The sequence below is a fragment of the Amphiura filiformis genome, chromosome 2 (genome assembly GCF_039555335.1).
Source record: "Amphiura filiformis chromosome 2, Afil_fr2py, whole genome shotgun sequence".
Lineage (NCBI taxonomy): Eukaryota > Metazoa > Echinodermata > Ophiuroidea > Amphilepidida > Amphiuridae > Amphiura > Amphiura filiformis.
The window spans coordinates 26,738,232-26,756,995 of NC_092629.1; the positions used below are offsets into that span (position 1 = coordinate 26,738,232).

Sequence of the window (18,764 nt, forward strand, 5' to 3'; positions counted from 1 at the left end):
AAATTTACACTCCCCGTGTGGGAGATTAATGTCATGTCTTCCTTAGGGGGTGTATGGATTTCCACTGGAATAGCCCTTTGCATGTGATGAATTTGGATCCTCCTCTATTGCTTATACATGTAGGAGTCACACTCCCTGTGTGGGAGATTAATGTCATGTCTTCCTTAGGGGTGTATGGATTTCAACTGAATAGCCCTTTGCATGTGATGAATTTGGATCCTCCTCTATTGCTTATACATGTAGGAGTCACACTCCCTGTGTAGGAGATTAATGTCATGTCTTCCTTAGGGGGTGTATGGATTTCAACTGGAATAGCCCTTTGCATGTGATGAATTTGGATCCTCCTCTATTGCTTATACATGTAGGAGTCACACCCCTGTGTAGGAGATTAATGTCATGTCTTCCATAGGGGGTGTATGTATTTCAACTGGAATAGCCATTTACATGTGATGAATTTGGATCCTCCTCTATTGCTTATACATGTAGGAGTCACACTCCCTGTGTAGGAGATTAATGTCATGTCTTCCTTAGGGGGTGTATGGATTTCAACTGGAATAGCCATTTGCATGTGATGAATTTGTAGAAAGTTTGTAATCATCTTTGAAAGTTCTGTTTCTCTCTTTATTTCATTTTATTATACATGTAGGAGTAGAAAGTTTGTAATCATCTTTGAAAGTTCTGTTTCTCTCTTTATTTCATTTCAGTGGAATCGAAAAACTGAAGGATAGAGGACTGGATATAAGGTCAGGTCAAGGGTCAAGTCATCACATTGACCCCTCAGTGACCACTGTGACCTTCCAGCTTTGTGGCAATATTAAAACAAGCGATTTAGATGTATATATTCAGGTATGTATACTACTTTTTGCTGTCGCCCAGGACAAAGGTCAAATCATAGACCTCTCTGATCACTTGTCAAGTTTGCGGTTTAGAATGTGACTTACATATAGTTGTGCATAGGTAAGGGTCCCATCTTTTCCTGTAACTTTGATATTTTAAAGCGTACATCACATATTTACTGCGTTGAAAACACACTTGTCTCTGATTGGCTGCTGAAGCGATCTGCTTTTACCGAGTGGAAATGTGTGAATGAACATTGCGCCATATGCATTGTTAGCTCCAATTTTGCAACATTACAGCAGTACAGTAGCCTATATGCCCCTGGGAATAATTGATTGACAGGTTAGCTGTATTTGTAAACATTGCAGATATCCCATCATTGAAAACTTCATAGATTACCCTATACTCTTCTGTACCCACTAGTGGCGGTAACAGGATTTTTTTAGGTGGTGGGGAGTGAAATTTGATGAGGGGTTAAAATAATAACGTTTTCCTAAAATTTGGTGATTATAGCTCAAAATTAGGCGATTTTAGCCCTGATTAGTGGATTTTCTGTTCATTTTTGTCCTGACAAGAGGGAGAAAAAATTAAGGGGGAAAAAATTCCCCCCTTTCCACCAAAGAGCAAACAGTTATTGTATTTTGGTTCACAAGACAATTTACATTGTGCCTATAATACTCTTATAAAACATTACATTACAATTTACATGTGCCTATACTTCAATCATTATTAAATTTACATGTGCAACTTACAGGTGTTAACATTCATTCATAATCTCATGAATATATGCGATGCGTGTGATCCAATCATATTTTATTATTTGTAAAAAAACACATGTTGAATAGTTTGTGTTGTGTTACTTTTACACATTTACAAATATTAATGACTTCATTTGCATATTATTTGTATTTACAAACCTTTGTTATTTACAAATCTTTGTTGTTGGGGCCACAGTAATTATGAACCGTGTAATTCTAGTTCAAAATGTCTCACTTCTGAGGGGGCAATATCTCCCTTAAACTCCCCCTCCTGTCACACAAGTGTGACACTTTCACTATGGACCACAATAGCCTCATCCCAATGGCATACTTCAACACTAGTGCAAAATTTGACCTCAAGTTACAGAGTATGAGTTTCTGCACCCAAATTTTCAAAGGTCATTCAATGAATGTGCAAATGTATTGGTGTTAAAGAATTGCGACACGATAGATGAGCATGTTGTGGATCCTAGTGTTTGTGCCGATCAGCATCACCACAAAGAAACATCCACTTAATTGGCCTTTATCAAAATAATGTATTTAAGCAAAATTCCGATGATTTAAACTTGTATAATCAACTTTCACTACATATGTTTATCAAATGCCAATCAAAAGAGTTAACTCCAACAATACAGACCATTGTACGTATATATTACATTCAAGAAACAATCATGCACTTTTTTAATAGTTAGACATACAATGTATATACAACTATTTTGTTAAAGTTAAAGCCCTAATGTATGATTTTCGTTCAACTTTTGATTTTGTTATTCTTAACCAAAAAGCTGAAATAATATTAGTAATAACGGTCAGAAAGTGTTTCTGTCCATTTTAAGCCATCGAGGTAAAGTGAAAAAAAAAACCCACTGAATATCTTGGCTTTAACAAAATTGCTCTGCTGACCTACAAACACAACACATTTTGGCTGATTCCATTTAGTGTAAGCAAGTTGGGATATGTGTAAATGTGCCAAAAAATTATCCCATTTCATATTATAAGATCATACATTTGTTATGGCTGTAAAGCAATAAATCCAATTTTTATACCAGCAATGTACAAATTACAACTGCCAACAAACATGTATTTACAAACCAGTTGTATACTAAAACAAGTTTACCAAAAGTGTCAAATGTCATAATTTGTCTCCTAAATAATATCATTACCCATAATGCAATCATTTTACCTAAACATTGCACACCTTTAATTTAGAACAAAGGGTAACACAGAGTCACTATTATAACTGATTATTCTGAAACTTCACACCAACTGATTAACAGACCCCTTCTACATTGTAGACTGAGGATTGATTTCTCTTTTAAAGGGACTTTTTTTTTAAAATTTGGTTGAAAGCATTTGGATGCTATGCAAATTTTTCAAAATATCTAGGTAACCCTATTCTTATGTTCCGGTGATGGTAGTGCAGTATACAAATTCAGAACGGTAAATGCACTGCATGCTAGCCATAGGCTTCAACATTAAAAGTCCAAGTTTTAAGATATTTTCTCAAAATATCAAAATATCAAGAACCAATACTAGGCTTGTTAGTTCTCAGTTTTATGCATATTTATGCTGATTCCAAATATGGTCATGAAAATGTACAATTCTGAAGTTTTTGGATTGAAAATTTTTTAATTTGTCGGCTGCAGTTGACATCTGCGTAAATAAATGAAATGCTCCTCATGCGATATCATATGGTCTCATACAGGATGGTGGTGGCGGCATCATTGTAGATCTTTTGAAAGCACTAGCTCTTCTCTCTCCATAAGACACAGCCCACGCTTGATGAAAAGCCATTTCTTGGATCCTTTCATGTCCCATACAACAACTTGATAAGGTGCAGGGCCTCATGCTACGGAATGCATAGACGTAAGGATTGCATGCGCAACTACAGAAGGCAAGCCAGAGTGACACCCATTCCAAAGTTGGTGACACATGTTGGTCACCGTCTAGTACTAATTCTTTTGCAATTACAACAAAAAACGGCAACCACATCAGCGCAAATATGATGGATGCAACAAGTCCACTCTTAGCAACCCGCCATTCATCGCTAACATGAGTATGTAGAGTTTTTAGAAATCCTGAACTTACGGTGAATCCAGATATAAATACATTCAATCTCCATGATGATGTGCGATAGTGTAATGCGGTGGCATAGCTTTCATCATGTTCCATGCCTTCTGCAGTCCCTTCACAAGAGTCAAACGTGGTTGATATTACGCGGTGTTTGTGACATATCTCTGTCCATTTATGTCGATCTTTTGCGACATTATCTTGAGCGGCGATATGGATTTGGCGATAAGCAAATGACATCAAAGATAGCGGTGCAAGAAATCCACAAAGAATCAAAACTAGGTTATACCTATTGGTAAAACTCTGATTTGACCTTGATCCGATGGTACAGGAATATCGATATGCATGGTAATCAATTGAATCTTGAATGATGAGCGTTGGTAGTGCGAGCATTGCGGCAATAACCCAAACAGAAATCAACATGATATAGCTGTGTGTGCTTGTGATACGTTGATAATAAAGTAGTGGTGTTCTAACGGAAACATAACGGTCCACTGCGATCATAAGAAGAGTGAAAATTGTGGCAGCGAAGAAGAAAACCATCAGGAATCCGGCACACACACACCATCCATTGGAGAACACCCAGTCATCATGAAGAGTTGCTATGACTACAGATGGTATTATCAGAACAGTCATACAGATATTGCACACCGCATATTGTAAGATGAGGCGATTGGAGACCGACAACAAAAACGGTTTTCGTAAAGATGTGACCAAAACTAAAATGTTGCCAATAAATGATGCTATAAATATCAAAGATAAAGTTATCACACTAAATGTGGTCAAAATGGACAATGAATCGGTGGTTACATTTAGAAACATGTTGTCAACAGGTTGTCAAAATTTGATTGTATTTATCCACAGATTGGTGATTTATCGTGACAGATAGAATATCGTATCTTTGCCCTTGTAAAGCGGAACGCCTCAGCCAACCTCCGATTGGTATGAATATTGTGAAAGACTGTGTTTATAGAGAGAATTTATTTTTAAGATGGCAAATTTAAAATGGGCTACTGCCTTCTAGTATTCCAGTTGAAATCCATACACCCCCTATGGAAGACATGACCTTAATCTGCCACAGAGGGAGTGTAGATTGCAAATGGAATCACCCATTCAGTGTGATCTGGCTATTCCAGTTGAAATCCATACACCCCCCATGGAAGACATGACCTTAATCTGTTCCATAGGGAGAGGGAGTGTAGATTGCAAATGGAATCACCCATTCAGTGTGATCTGGCTATTCCAGTTGAAATCCATACACCCCCATGGAAGACATGACCTTAATCTGCCTCATAGGGAGAGGGAGTGTAGATTGCAAATGGAATCACCCATTCAGTGTGATCTGCTCCAAAGTTGGGCTATTCCAGTTGAAATCCATACATCCCTATGGAAGACATAACCTTAATCTCCCAAACAGGGAGTGTAGATTGCAAATGGAGTCACCCATTTCGGTAACCCCATTTGAAATTCACACTCCCTGTGTGGAAGTCTATTTCCCATATCTTCCATAGTGGGGTGTATGTATTTCAAGTGGAGTTACCCATTTGTTGCCATCTAAGATAGGAACCATAACTGTAACTAACAATTATATTTTTATAACAATTACTGTATTTTTGCACCAGGTACATTCACAAGAAATAACATTTTGACTTCTTTACAGAACAACACTTAAAATTCTGATTAATTGTAGTAAAATATTATTTCTTTCATAGGAGTGTTGATGGAAATTATGTTCTTTGACGTCTGTAGTGTTTATGCAGATGTTAAGTCAATTGACAGTAAGCTGAACTGAATTAATGTGTTATAAAGTTGTCCTACGTTTATACAAGCAAAATTTGATCTTGTTGCAAATTTGGGTTTTAGTTCAAGTGTTTTTAAACAAAATTAATACAGTAGTGTAGTGTTGCAGATTCATGGATAATGGGGAAATGAGGAAAGTTACGTGTGCACTAAGTTAAAGCAAAATAAAGAGTAATGTAGAATTCGAAGAATGTTAGAGCAATATTGTAACATTGGCTGAGGAGGACACTCTCAATTCTTTTCAAATTTCAAATTTTTACATGATTGCAAAGTAAACTTCAAGTCTCCAAGTTGTCACCGCTAGAAGTTTTATCAACTACCAGTATATATGTCCTCAGCTTCCAAAACCCATTATTTTTGTGGGAGCATACCCACCAAAAAAATCTGAGGTTGGTATATCACTCAGTTCAGTGATTTTGACTTCGGTAAACTTCTTCAAGTCATCATCACTGCTAGAAGAATGAATAGCTGTGTTCACATTGTCGGACGTACACCCGGCGGAACTTAGTTGGCACAAGTTGCTACCGCGATATGCATTGCCAGGAGTAGTGGCAGTGTGAATGATGTGCAGCGTAAGTTCCGCCAGGTGTACGTCCGATGATTTACTCCTGGCAAAAGTCAGGATTAGTGAGCTAAGTGTAATCTCCGCCAGGCATATGTTGCAATGTGAACATTGCTACGCAATTACATTTAGCGTGGTTGGAAGGGTCACTCACAGGAACACCGGAAGTGGAAGTTGATGTTTATGCTGACCAGAAGTGAAGCTTGGTGGAACTAATCGACATAGTGCTATATTATATAGGCCTACCCCCATATATAGATTCCTGTCATCAGATTGGTTAAAAGTGGGTGCATTGTTTTAACTACTAAATATGTTAATGAGTGCAATGGTAAGACTATTTTCATGAGTTGAAAAATGGAATGTTCTATTCAACAAAGCGAAGCTGAGTTGAATGGAACATTCCATTTTTCAACGAATAAAGATATTCTTTCCATTGCACGAATGAAAAAACATTCATTATTTGTTTTATATAACATCTAAGTAGATCTTTGTCATTTGATTGGTTGATTGTAATGGCTTTGCACGAGTTGAAAAAAATAATCAATATCGTATGAATCGTAGACAAGTAGGCCTTTTTTAGCAATATATTCATGTATCATCCAAAAATAAGCCATTCAAAAGTAATATTATAAGGACCTATTATCATTTATATCAGGCCTTTACTACGAAGTAAAATAGAATTTAAGCTTACCTAGTCACCGGGCCTAACCAATGCATAGGCCTATTGTAAGCTTACCTTTTCACTTCCTTGTTTTCTACTTTTCTTTCTAGCATATTAGTGGCTTTATCTGTAGATCATGAGATGTGGATTATATATTTCAAAGGGTAATATTAATCATCAGGAATTGCTGCAAATTAGGTTTGTTGTTTTAAATCGCCTGTAACCCGGTAGGCCGATTGGACAGAAAAGAAAAAAAAACATGCAATCTACATTGTAGCTGTGCAATAGAACGTACAGAATATAACAAAAATGCATGTTGCATATAACGAAAATACACGGCGCATATAACCAAATTCCGCGGTAGTGACGTAGGCCGTAAAATAGTTTAATTATTGAATGTCATGGACCAACAATCAACCAATCAAATGACAAGGATCTACTTAGGTGTTATATAAAAAACAAATATTGACTGCTTTATTTGGGTCATGGTTAATGTGTTATGTGTACGCTGCACAGTGTCGTCGCCCGATATCTTCATGGCAGAAATCGCCATGGTAGGTTGAATCCACAGCCACGCATGACCATTTTGTTCCGACCTTTGAGACGCATAATGAGCCGAGGGACCTGACTAAGGCTACTGACAATAGCCGGGCAATTGATTTCTCTGTGTGTGAGTAAGCTTGTATATGCCATTGAGGTCAATGGTCATCGACTTTTATACTGCCTCCACGGGAGTAGTGAGTGCAGCTATATAGCCTACGCGCTGTAGTCCATACAGGACCAACGCAATATAAAATAAGAATTTTGGTCAGTTTTGAGTTCAAGACGCACACTTCTTTCTCAATACTCAAGCTAATGACTATCATATCCTTTCAACACATATGTTCAAGTGCAATGATCTAAATATGGCTTCTTTAGAACAAAAAAATTATGGGAGATATTCATCATTTTCTACCCCGGTATCCAAAGATTTATCGTCTGAATATCAAATCGTGCATAGCAATTCACGTGTATCGATCCCGTGTATTTATTTTAGTATCTCTGCTGTACCAAGTAATTATTAGCCAGGCGATGTCGGTGTACGCTGTGTGCAGCACCTTGTTAGTGCTATTCCAGAACATTGATGCACATCCCCAGAGAGACTCACAATTCCAGACCACCTCCTCCCTGATCAGTAGAAAGAAACATGGATTTAAAAGGGAGATAGGGTTATTAGCAAAAAATACCAAATGTATTTAGATTACAAAATATGCCTAATTTAACTACCAAATATGCTTAATTAAATAAATATATAACAACATTTTACTCAAGTTAGACTATCTTTTGAATAAAGTGCTCAATCCCAAAAGGGAGAGCGTATAAAAATTCAAAGAACAGACCTTCCAGAATAGGTAGTCGTTACTCTGAGTTTCATGCCTAAAAGGCAATCGTCAGACGACACGATGAAATGCTTTGGGTGGACTACCATCACTTGGGAATGTAAAAGAATATACATTCCATGGTGTCAACACAGCCAAAGACTATTCAGAGTCAGTCTGTCTATCGGAGATAGTCAGAAAGTGCTCAACTGCAAAACAGGAGCGATTAACAACATTTTACTCAAGTTAGACTATCTTTTGAATAAAGTGCTCAATCCCAAAAGGGAGAGCGATAAAAATTCAAAGAACAGACCTTCCAGAATAGGTAGTCGTTACTTTGAGTTTCATGCCTAAAAGGCAATCGTCAGACGACACGATGAAATGCTTTGGGTGGACTACCATCACTTGGGAATGTAAAAGAATATACATTCCATGGTGTCAACACAGCCAAAGACTATTCAGAGTCAGTCTGTCTATCGGAGATAGTCAGAAAGTGCTCAACTGCAAAACAGGAGCGTATTAACAACATTTTACTCAAGTTAGACTATCTTTTGAATAAAGTGCTCAATCCCAAAAGGGAGAGCGTATAAAAATTCAAAGAACAGACCTTCCAGAATAGGTAGTCGTTACTCTTGAGTTTCATGCCTAAAAGGCAATCGTCAGACGACACGATGAAATGCTTTGGGTGGACTACCATCACTTGGGAATGTAAAAGAATATACATTCCATGGTGTCAACACAGCCAAAGACTATTCAGAGTCAGTCTGTCTATCGGAGATAGTCAGAAAGTGCTCAACTGCAAAACAGGAGCGTATTAACAACATTTTACTCAAGTTAGACTATCTTTTGAATAAAGTGCTCAATCCCAAAAGGGAGAGCGATAAAAATTCAAAGAACAGACCTTCCAGAATAGGTAGTCGTTACTCTGAGTTTCATGCCTAAAAGGCAATCGTCAGACGACACGATGAAATGCTTTGGGTGGACTACCATCACTTGGGAATGTAAAAGAATATACATTCCATGGTGTCAACACAGCCAAAGACTATTCAGAGTCAGTCTGTCTATCGGAGATAGTCAGAAAGTGCTCAACTGCAAAACAGGAGCGTATTAACAACATTTTACTCAAGTTAGACTATCTTTTGAATAAAGTGCTCAATCCCAAAAGGGAGAGCGTATAAAAATTCAAAGAACAGACCTTCCAGAATAGGTAGTCGTTACTCTGAGTTTCATGCCTAAAAGGCAATCGTCAGACGACACAATGAAATGCTTTGGGTGGACTACCATCACTTGGGAATGTAAAAGAATATACATTCCATGGTGTCAACACAGCCAAAGACTATTCAGAGTCAGTCTGTCTATCGGAGATAGTCAGAAAGTGCTCAACTGCAAAACAGGAGCGTATTAACAACATTTTACTCAAGTTAGACTATCTTTTGAATAAAGTGCTCAATCCCAAAAGGGAGAGCGTATAAAAATAAATATATAGTTAAGGCGATGGTTCTATGGGTGGATGGACCTTCAAGTACAGTCGGTCGGTCGGACCTTTCAGGATTTTTCTTTCTTTTTTTTATTTCAAAATATTTGGTGATTTGCAACAAAAAAAAAAGAAAGAAAGAAAAATCCTGAAATTTTCGACATTTGGGTCGGCATTCATTTGTACAGGAAAGGTTTTTCCCCAATTTCTTAAAATCTGCACATAGACCGTTTTTGTTTTGTTTTTGTTGTTTGTTTTTTGCCTAATGCAAGCTTTTTCTTTTCTTTTTCTAGAACCTAATTTGGGAGAAAAATGTGCAAAACAGCAAAAATGAAATTATGGAAATACTCAGGCTCAAGGTAAGACTGTATTTTGTTTTTGTTGCCATATTTTGTGGACCATATTTTAGAGATGCACAAAATATTGGTCAGGAAAAACCCCTTCATTTGCTGACCTACTGAACCGATAATCATTTTCATGCAAAATCAGTATTTAAAGCCACGTTGAAACATTTGCTGAGGCGGTTGCCCTCAATATTTTTCAAAATATTTTTTTTTACATGACTGTTATGTACTTTATTGCACTAATATACCCTGCAAAAATCAAGAATTTAGGTGCTGTAGTTTTATGAAAATCCAGGATTTTGAATAAAGCCCAGGAACCATCGTTTAAATATTATGATGGAAATATTAGTCGAATGCATATGCAATGATCATAACTCAGTATGTACATGGTTTGTGGGATGGTCTCACACACATCAAAGGACTGTAGCGGAGTGATACACATTGGTAACATCGGCACTGGTAGTAAATTTCAATTTTCTTTGCTTTACCTTAGTTGTTCGGCAGGGGCTTTTGGGAGCTGTGACTTTGTGATGTTGACTGTCCATTTGAAATCACGCAGATGAAGTCCATGTAGAAAAGTGTAATAGCCCCCTCTAGCTGTGACTTTGTAAGTTTTGATGTTGACTGTCCATTTGAAATCATTCAGATGGAGCCCATATAGAAGAGTGTAATAGCCCCCTCTAGCTGTGACTTTGTAAGTTCTGATATTGACTGTCCACTAGCATGAAATAGCGCCATCTATAATTTAATGTTGTACCATGGTTGTACATGTAGAACAGCTGGGTACTGATTTACACAGATTTTTTTGTCATATTTATAACAATAATAAAAACATTAGGGAGAAACTTAAAGGCCGCTCCAAGTATCTGGAAAACACATTAAATTGACCATACAGGTATGCTCCCCTGAAAAGACCCCTGTTTTTGGACTGTGCAGCTCTGAAAGACCTCCGAATTTGAACAAAACAGAGTGCTGAAAGACCCCTGATTTGATCATTTCAGCTCTAAAAGACCCCTAAATTGCTCATTCCTCACATTTCTAGTTTTTTTTTCAAGCAATTTTTAACCAGAAAGCAAAGAAAGACACTTGATTTTTTTTTTGACACTCAGCTCCGAAAGACCCCTTTCTACTGGTATGCTGTCAGCTCCCAAAGACCCAGAATCTCTTAATTCTTGGGGAGCAACAAAATATGTAAGATGCTCCCCACCCCTCACAAAATCATGTTGTATGTTTTCTGGTTATTGTTAGTATGTGGGTGAAATAGAGTCATACCCATTCAAATTGTGTACTAACTTGCTTGAGAATGCTTATTATGAGAGCAGCAGCATTTATTAGATCATGAAAATGACATTGAATTGTTGCATCGTTTGTGAAAGTGAAAGAGCGCCATCGCTTGACATAATTATTTTGTTGTCACATTATTCTTGCAATATTACTCATTTACTTAAAACATGTTTTACGGAATTGAGGAAAGTCTCTTCTACAGCGTGGCACCACAAGGATTTTTTGTTTTCAGGGGAGTGAAATCAAAAAAAAAAAAAAATGGCAAAAAATTTTTGCCCAAAATAGTGGAATTTCATCATTTTTTTAATTCCGAATATGGGTACTGGAGGGTAGCAAACCCAAATTTGGAGGTAATTCCCCATCCCCCGCTTGACATCCCGGGCTTGGCACCACCATTGTTTCTACAGACGTACACAACTAGATTCTTATTATGGTCGCCTGCACAGATACACCATCACCAAGGTACCTGATTGGTACACACTAAGTACCTACATAGTACCAATACTGCTACTGCACAGGCCCCACCAGCAGTGGTGCTGCATTGGTACTCCCCTGGTACACAAAATCAACTTTAGTTTAACTTACATAACATGATGAACAGTTGATACAATTTGGAGAACAATAATTGTGTTTGAAAGTTCCACTTGTAAATATTATCTGTGTGGAGGCAGATCCACAAGTTGGGGTTCAGGGTCTACATGTTCGCAAGACCACATTCTGCAGCTACCCGTACCCCCTAAGGGTGTCTACGTTTACACGTTTCACGTTTAACCTACCGTAAAAAAATCTTTCTTTTTTAAAAATTTTTTTTCAAAGTTTTCGAAAGTTTTTTTCGACTGGACCTACCGTATTGTTTTTCCACAAGGGGTGCTTTGATTGGAAATGAATTGAAAAAAGTGAAAAAACTTTAAAATCGGGTGAAATTTCACGATGGTGCTCCTGTAGAAAGGACCTAATAAAGGCGGCGCCCACAAAACAGCGTGTTAATGATATTTTTGTGGTAAATACAACAAATTTACACCTGTAAGTACATCATCAAGCAACAATCTGGTGAAATTCTACCATAATTAGGCAATGAAATGGATGGAAGTTTGAGTCGTAGTAGGTTTTGTCCATGCAATTTAATTTAGTGATCGTCAATGACATGACTGATGCAAGTTTTAAGCTTACTCAAAGTCAAACAATATGGCATGGAAATGTTTGCATTTTTGTCAATATTTCAATGGAGGGGGCGTTTATCAGAGGGAGAGTGTTTATTACAGACAATACGGTAGGTCCAGTGGTTCTCCAAAGTCGCCGAAAACTTGAAAAATACGTACATACGTTAACACGGTTAACCGACCGGATTGTGGTCCGTTTAAACGGTTAGACAAATAACCGTTAATTTACACCTCTAGTACCCCCCCCCCCCCACTAAAAACAGCTCACATGTGAAGTGAACCATTTTGCCCTTCATACATTTACCACCATCACACCACCATTCTCATCTTGAAGAGATTTGAGAGATTTCCAACTCATAAGCCAAGTGTACACAAAATGGATTTAGTTACTACCAACTATTTTTTCTTGCCAAAAGTTTACAGGTTGCATAAGTCCCTCTAAATCCTAGCTGGGTAAAGCTAGAATCCCCCAAAGTGTCATACACAGGTGATTGGATAATTCATCTTTTTGTTGATTTTCTTGACAAAAATAACATAATCTGTAGTAAATTTGAAATTTATACATGTGATATACAGTACAGCCTGAGGGTATGGCAAGCCACTCATGATAAAACCAGATGTGGTAACACATTGAATGGTGGTGATAGGGTTGCCAGCTAGTTTGCATAGAGAAGAATACATTTATACCTGTTCAAATGTGCCCTTTCCCCATCATACTGCACATGCACCAGGGAGGTAAATATTGATAATTAACTGGGTTAACAATTTAATTTATTTTTGCCCTCAAATTATGGAAAATACTTTGCTGGATGGGCACTTTTGAGCAATGGGCAAGTTGAATTTACTGGGTGGGCAAAATAATTTACTGGGTGGGGGGGTGGTGGTGCATGAAAATGGCCTTTGAACACTACTCAAACCTATAGGTATAGTACATTGTTCTGTGATGTTTTGTTTGATATTGGGTGACAAATAGGCCTATTGGTTGGTTTATGGAGCAACCTAATTAGGAGTCTACACTTGGACATGTTTGTTTGTTTGTGGTGTGTCGTCATGGAGATTAGCTAGTACCTCCAGATTAAAATTTAGCCATGCGCCCATCAAAGTGAAAACATGTAGGCCTATGTGTTCCGTTAAGGGGGTACTACACCCCTCGATAAATTTGTGTTTTTCTCAAAAACTAATAACACAGTGGTAACAAAAGTTACGTATATTATAGGGGCAAGGAATCCAATTACTACACTGGAATTTCAGTGACCCAAGACAAGCAGTTCGTTATTTATGATAAGAAATAAGGTACCGCTAGGATGTACCTCATTTCCTATCATATATACTGAACCGCTTGTCTTGAGTCGCTGAAATTTCAGTGTAGTAATTGGATTCCTTGCCCCAATAATATACATAACTTTTGTTACCAGTGTGTTATTATTTTTGAGAAAATGCAAAAATAGTCACACATTTACCACAGGGGTGTAGTACCCCCTTAAGCATTACTAGTATGCACAAACATTTGTAAGCTAAAAGATGCCAACTGTTCGATTTAGGATTTTTACTGATAACTGCCAGAGTTACTCTAATATTAATATTAATATCCTAGGCCTTCAGCCTCGATGTCGGTGCTAACTTGCTTGCTGTTTGGACATCGACATCTGAGGAACTAATCAAGTCCTAACCTATGCGAAAAAGGCATGGTTGAACTATGGTTAACCATGGTCAACCATGGTTCAACCATGGGTTTTGACCATGGTCAAACCATGGTCAACCATGCTTTTGAAAAATGGCACCACGGCCAGAGACCATGGTCTATCTAAAGTGACCATGGTCAACCATGGTTAAAACTTAGCATGTTTGACCATGGTTGAACCATTGTCAACCATAGTTCAACAACCAGGGTTTTGACCATGGTCAACCATGTTTTTGACCATGGTCAACCATGTTTTTGACCATGGTCAACCATGGTCAACCATGTTTTTGAAAAATGGCACCACGGCCAGAGACCATGGTCAACCATGGTCTATCTAAAGTGACCATGGTCAACCATGGTCTATCTAAAGTGACCATGGTCAACCATGGTCAAAAATTTGCATGTTTGACCATGGTTAAGAAACAATTAAGCAATCAAGGAAGAAACAATAGAAAGAAACAATAGCAATCAAGCTTAAACTTTAAATTAGCACCCGATAGAGGGCAGGGCCTGAAGAATGAGGGAAATTATGGGGTAAATATTGAACGGAATAAACTGCATAATCATTATAATTATTTAGATTTATTCCGTTGAAAATCTTATTTTAACTTATCAAATTACTAGTTTTTATATTCTATGGTGTCAAATATTTATTCACAAGCGTTGTAAATCGCATTAAATACGATTAATAACAACAGAGGCGCTTTTTCTCATTCACTACCCAGAGTCAACCATGGTCAGGTGAGGTGATGACCATGGCTGACAATGCTCAGCCATGCTAAAGCATGGTCGACCATGGTATACTTAAAAGTGACCATGGTCAACCATGGTCAGGTGAGGTGATGACCATGGCTGACCATGCTCAGCCATGCTAAAGCATGGTTGACCATGGTATACTTGAAGTAACCATGGTCAACCATGGTCAGGTGAGGTGATGACCATGGCTGACCATGCTCACACATGCTAAAGCATGGTTGACCATGGTATACTTGAAGTGACCATGGTCAGGTGAGGTGATGACCATGGCTGACCATGCTAAAGCATGATTGACCATGGTATACTTGAAGTGACCATGGTCAACCATGGTCAAGTGAGGTGATGAACATGGCTGACCATGCTCACCCATGATAAAGCATGGTTGACCATGGTATACTTAAAAGTGACCATGGTCAACCATGGTCAAGTGAGGTGAAGACCATGGCTGACCATGCTCGGCCATGCTAAAGCATGGTCGACCATGGTATACCATGGTGACCATGGTCAAGCCACCATGGCTGATCATCGCTGACCATAGTTAACCATGGTCAACCATGTTTTGACCATGGTTGACCATGGTTGACCATGCTAGCACGGTTGACATTTCGCCTAGGAAGCTCTGCTTGTATTAAAACACCTAAAACTTTGATTTTCAAACACGGCAACAGGGCCTAGGCCAAGTAAGTTAGTATAGATATCTCAGTGTGTAAAGACCCTTCAAGAACCAAGACCAATACAGGAGTTTTTGTGCCAATACATGACAATCCAAAAGAGCATACATAGCAGCTATGTATGCACAGCTGCTGTACTCGTATTTAGATGCCCAGTCTACTTCATAGCCCCTTTTGAAATTCTTACTTCAACACCAACTCATCTCTCAATGATAACAGAACAAGAATCACTGCCATCTAAACAAATGTAAATGTGTTTTATGTTTTATGGAAGGGAATAGCTGGGGCCAGTGGCGTGCACAGCACATTGAAAGTGGGGGGGGGGCAAGTTGTTCAGTTCCCCCGAATGGAGTCTGATTAGGAGTGTAAGGTGTAAGAAATGACCGATTTCCGCCGAAAATTACCGATTTCCCCCGAATGACCAACAAAAGCCCCCCTTTGCACACACCACTGGCTGGGGCCCAGGAGTTGTGGAGATTTGCTGTGAGTGATTTGTGTCTGTGGTGTATGCAAAGCAGTCTATAAATGCCTAAACATTTGATTTTTAAACATGGCAACAGCTAGGGACTAGGCCAAGCAAGTTTACACATCTCCATCTATATAGACACACCAAACCAAAGAACCAAGACAGGAGTTAGTGATGACAGAGGAACCCCAATCATGGAAGGTTATCCAAACATCTCCAGCATTTGTAACAGATGTTGCCTCAGCATCATGGTAATGAAGCCTCTGTCAACAAATGCAACAATTGGCAATGCAACCCTCTACTTATTTAAAGGGATATTGGTGAGGTCTATGCAAAGTTATTGTTTATTTGTTGTAAACATGCTTGGGTCCAGGGAAAATTCATTGTCCAGTCTTTTAGGAAAGTGAGTTGGCGCACAGGTAGTTCCCTCGCCTTGCACCACTGAGGTCCCAGGTTCAAGCCCCGGCTTAGTCCGACGTGTAGGACCTTTTTTTCTTATTTCCCAGACAATATTCACCTCAGACTATGACCACTATCTCATATCTATGGCGCAAGAAAGACGAATCGCGAAAGTCCAGTGACCATCGCCGCCCGAAAAAAAAAGGTCCTACAATATCGACGTTGGTGTACCGAGATTCGGTACAAGTTAACTTGACACCACTGATTACCTCACAAATTGATGATAGAAAATCACCAACTTTTTGTTTGACAGGCGATGGTTAAAATAATGCCGGGAGGCCTTCAGTTTTTTTTTTCGGGCGGCGTGGTCACTGGACTTTCGCGATCAATCTTTCTTGAGCAATCAGAGCCTGAGCAGTGATAGTTGGTAACTGAGAAAAAAACCAGGTCCTATTCGTCGGACTACCCCGGCTGGGCCCAAGGACTGTATGGGCATTTGGTTTATCCTGATTCCATGCTCGCTCTCACAGGTTTTCTCCGGGACCTACAGTTTCCTCCTGCTATCAAAAAATCAGTGATTATTTGTTTGGTTATCAAAAACTTCCTTCACCCATTGGAACTTGGGGAGCTGCACAGATAATTGGTGGATGTTACAATCTAAGTGCAGATAGGTTTGCACCCGATATAAAAGCAACAGAGCCTAAAAGTAGTGCTACCGATTCGGCTGCAACTGGCTTAGTTGATGCGATCTGATTGTGATGATTCACCATGGCAGCGAAATTACAGCACTTTGAATCTGTCAATACCTGGAAAAAGGCGCTATATAGGCCCTAAATCCGAAATTTATCTATATATTATTATATTACAAAATACACGAGCTACGATAGCTACAGAGAGCTGAAGAATCAAGGTACCAGTTATTCTCACCCCTGTAGGCCTATATCCTAAATAAAGATGGATATATCATAACTAGATCCAGCAGCTAGCTATTTGCATCGTTTCAGAACGTTTTCGTTGAAATTGGTCAAGAAATAAAAATATGATGAACTAAAATCCCAAGGAAGATGATTAATGTGTTCACGAAGTGTTCTTGAACAAGATAACTAGCGTGAGCGCCGTGCTTTCCATTGATTAGAACATTAAAATGCAACTTTTAATTTCGTTTCTTCCTTCGTCCTTGCATTTTCGACCGATTTCTACAATGAGATCTTAGAGTTAAGGGTACAGGTATAATTGGCTGTTGGTTTTAATTTTGATTTAGTTTAGTTTCACATTTTTGTCTTTGTTTTTAGGATATAGGGGCATACAGGGGAGAAATTAACTGGTATCTTAATTCAATTGGTGTCTATATTGATTGGCCCATTGTTGCTGTTGTTGTTTTTAATTATCTCACCAAAGAGAAGCCCGGCCTCACTTCACCTCTCCATCTTCAGATCATGTCACCCATATCAAATCTCCCTTGTAAGTTTTCTGCCCCCCCCCCCCCACTCTTGACAAAATCCTGGCTATGCTACTGAACATGGCCACTTTAATGGTAGCCATGCAGGACTGGATTCCACATCCTCTACAACAATGTTTACTTGATGTCATAACCCTGTTAGATTCATATTGGGCAGGGTGTAGAACAAGAAAGGCCTACCTTCTATAGCTGCCAGGTGTCATATGTGTACACTACAGAATGCAGAAATTGTCAAATTGTCTATAGGGCAGCTATTGCAGATATGCCATATCATATTCATCATATCGGCGGATTAAAGCAAGAAAGGCCTTTCTGCAATAGCTGCCAGGTGTCATATGTACTATATAGATTGCACTATAATTGAAGACCGAAATAATCAGACCAAAAATGCCATACTGCGCGCGCCTTTGTCATGATGTCAGATGCAAACTAGTCTTTTTAATTTGGTCTTTAATTATACTAGCGGGATACCCGCGCTTCGTGCGGGTCCCCTCTAGATGGGAGCGTTCACCATAACAGGAATAATTACTGAACAGGTAAAATCATTGAAAAGGTACATTTTATTTTTCTAAACCTGTCTCTTACATTTTCTTTTTTAGTTTCTTTTGCTTAGCTTGTGATTTTCCGTTTCCATGTTATATTTAGTTACTTTAACCCGTTGGTCTAATTACTCGTACCTCTTTGTCCTCATTTTAATTTAATTTTTCTTTATAGTACCGCTTCATCCCGTGACCCGTCCATGTACCTTTTTGTCCATTATTATTTTTCCTTCTTTCCTATTATCATGTCCACTGGTCTCTGGCTCATAAATCGTGTGGCTCTGCGCCGTTCTGCAAGCGCATTGGCGTATCATCGCATTACGCACGCCGCCGCCAGCTGCAGTGACGCGTAGGCTGGTAACCGATTTTCATAACAAAAACCCGTTTTTACCCATATTTTCACTGTTTTTGCAGCCAATTCTTGACCGTTTTCAACCAAATAAAGTTTAAACACGTTCCCGTATATTTCTCGATCTCCCGTATGA

General features: G+C 38.7%; 1 protein-coding gene across 1 annotated transcript in view; it reads left to right on the forward strand.

Annotated features, from left to right (window-relative positions):
- LOC140146039 (zinc-regulated GTPase metalloprotein activator 1-like) overlaps positions 1 to 18,764 on the forward strand; it is a 191,864-nt gene that overhangs the window by 46,889 nt on the left and 126,211 nt on the right. The window contains exons 10-11 of the mRNA XM_072167781.1: positions 705 to 846; positions 9,814 to 9,879. Of these exons, the coding sequence (XP_072023882.1) occupies positions 705 to 846; positions 9,814 to 9,879 (208 nt within the window). The remainder of the gene's footprint in view (positions 1 to 704; positions 847 to 9,813; positions 9,880 to 18,764) is intronic.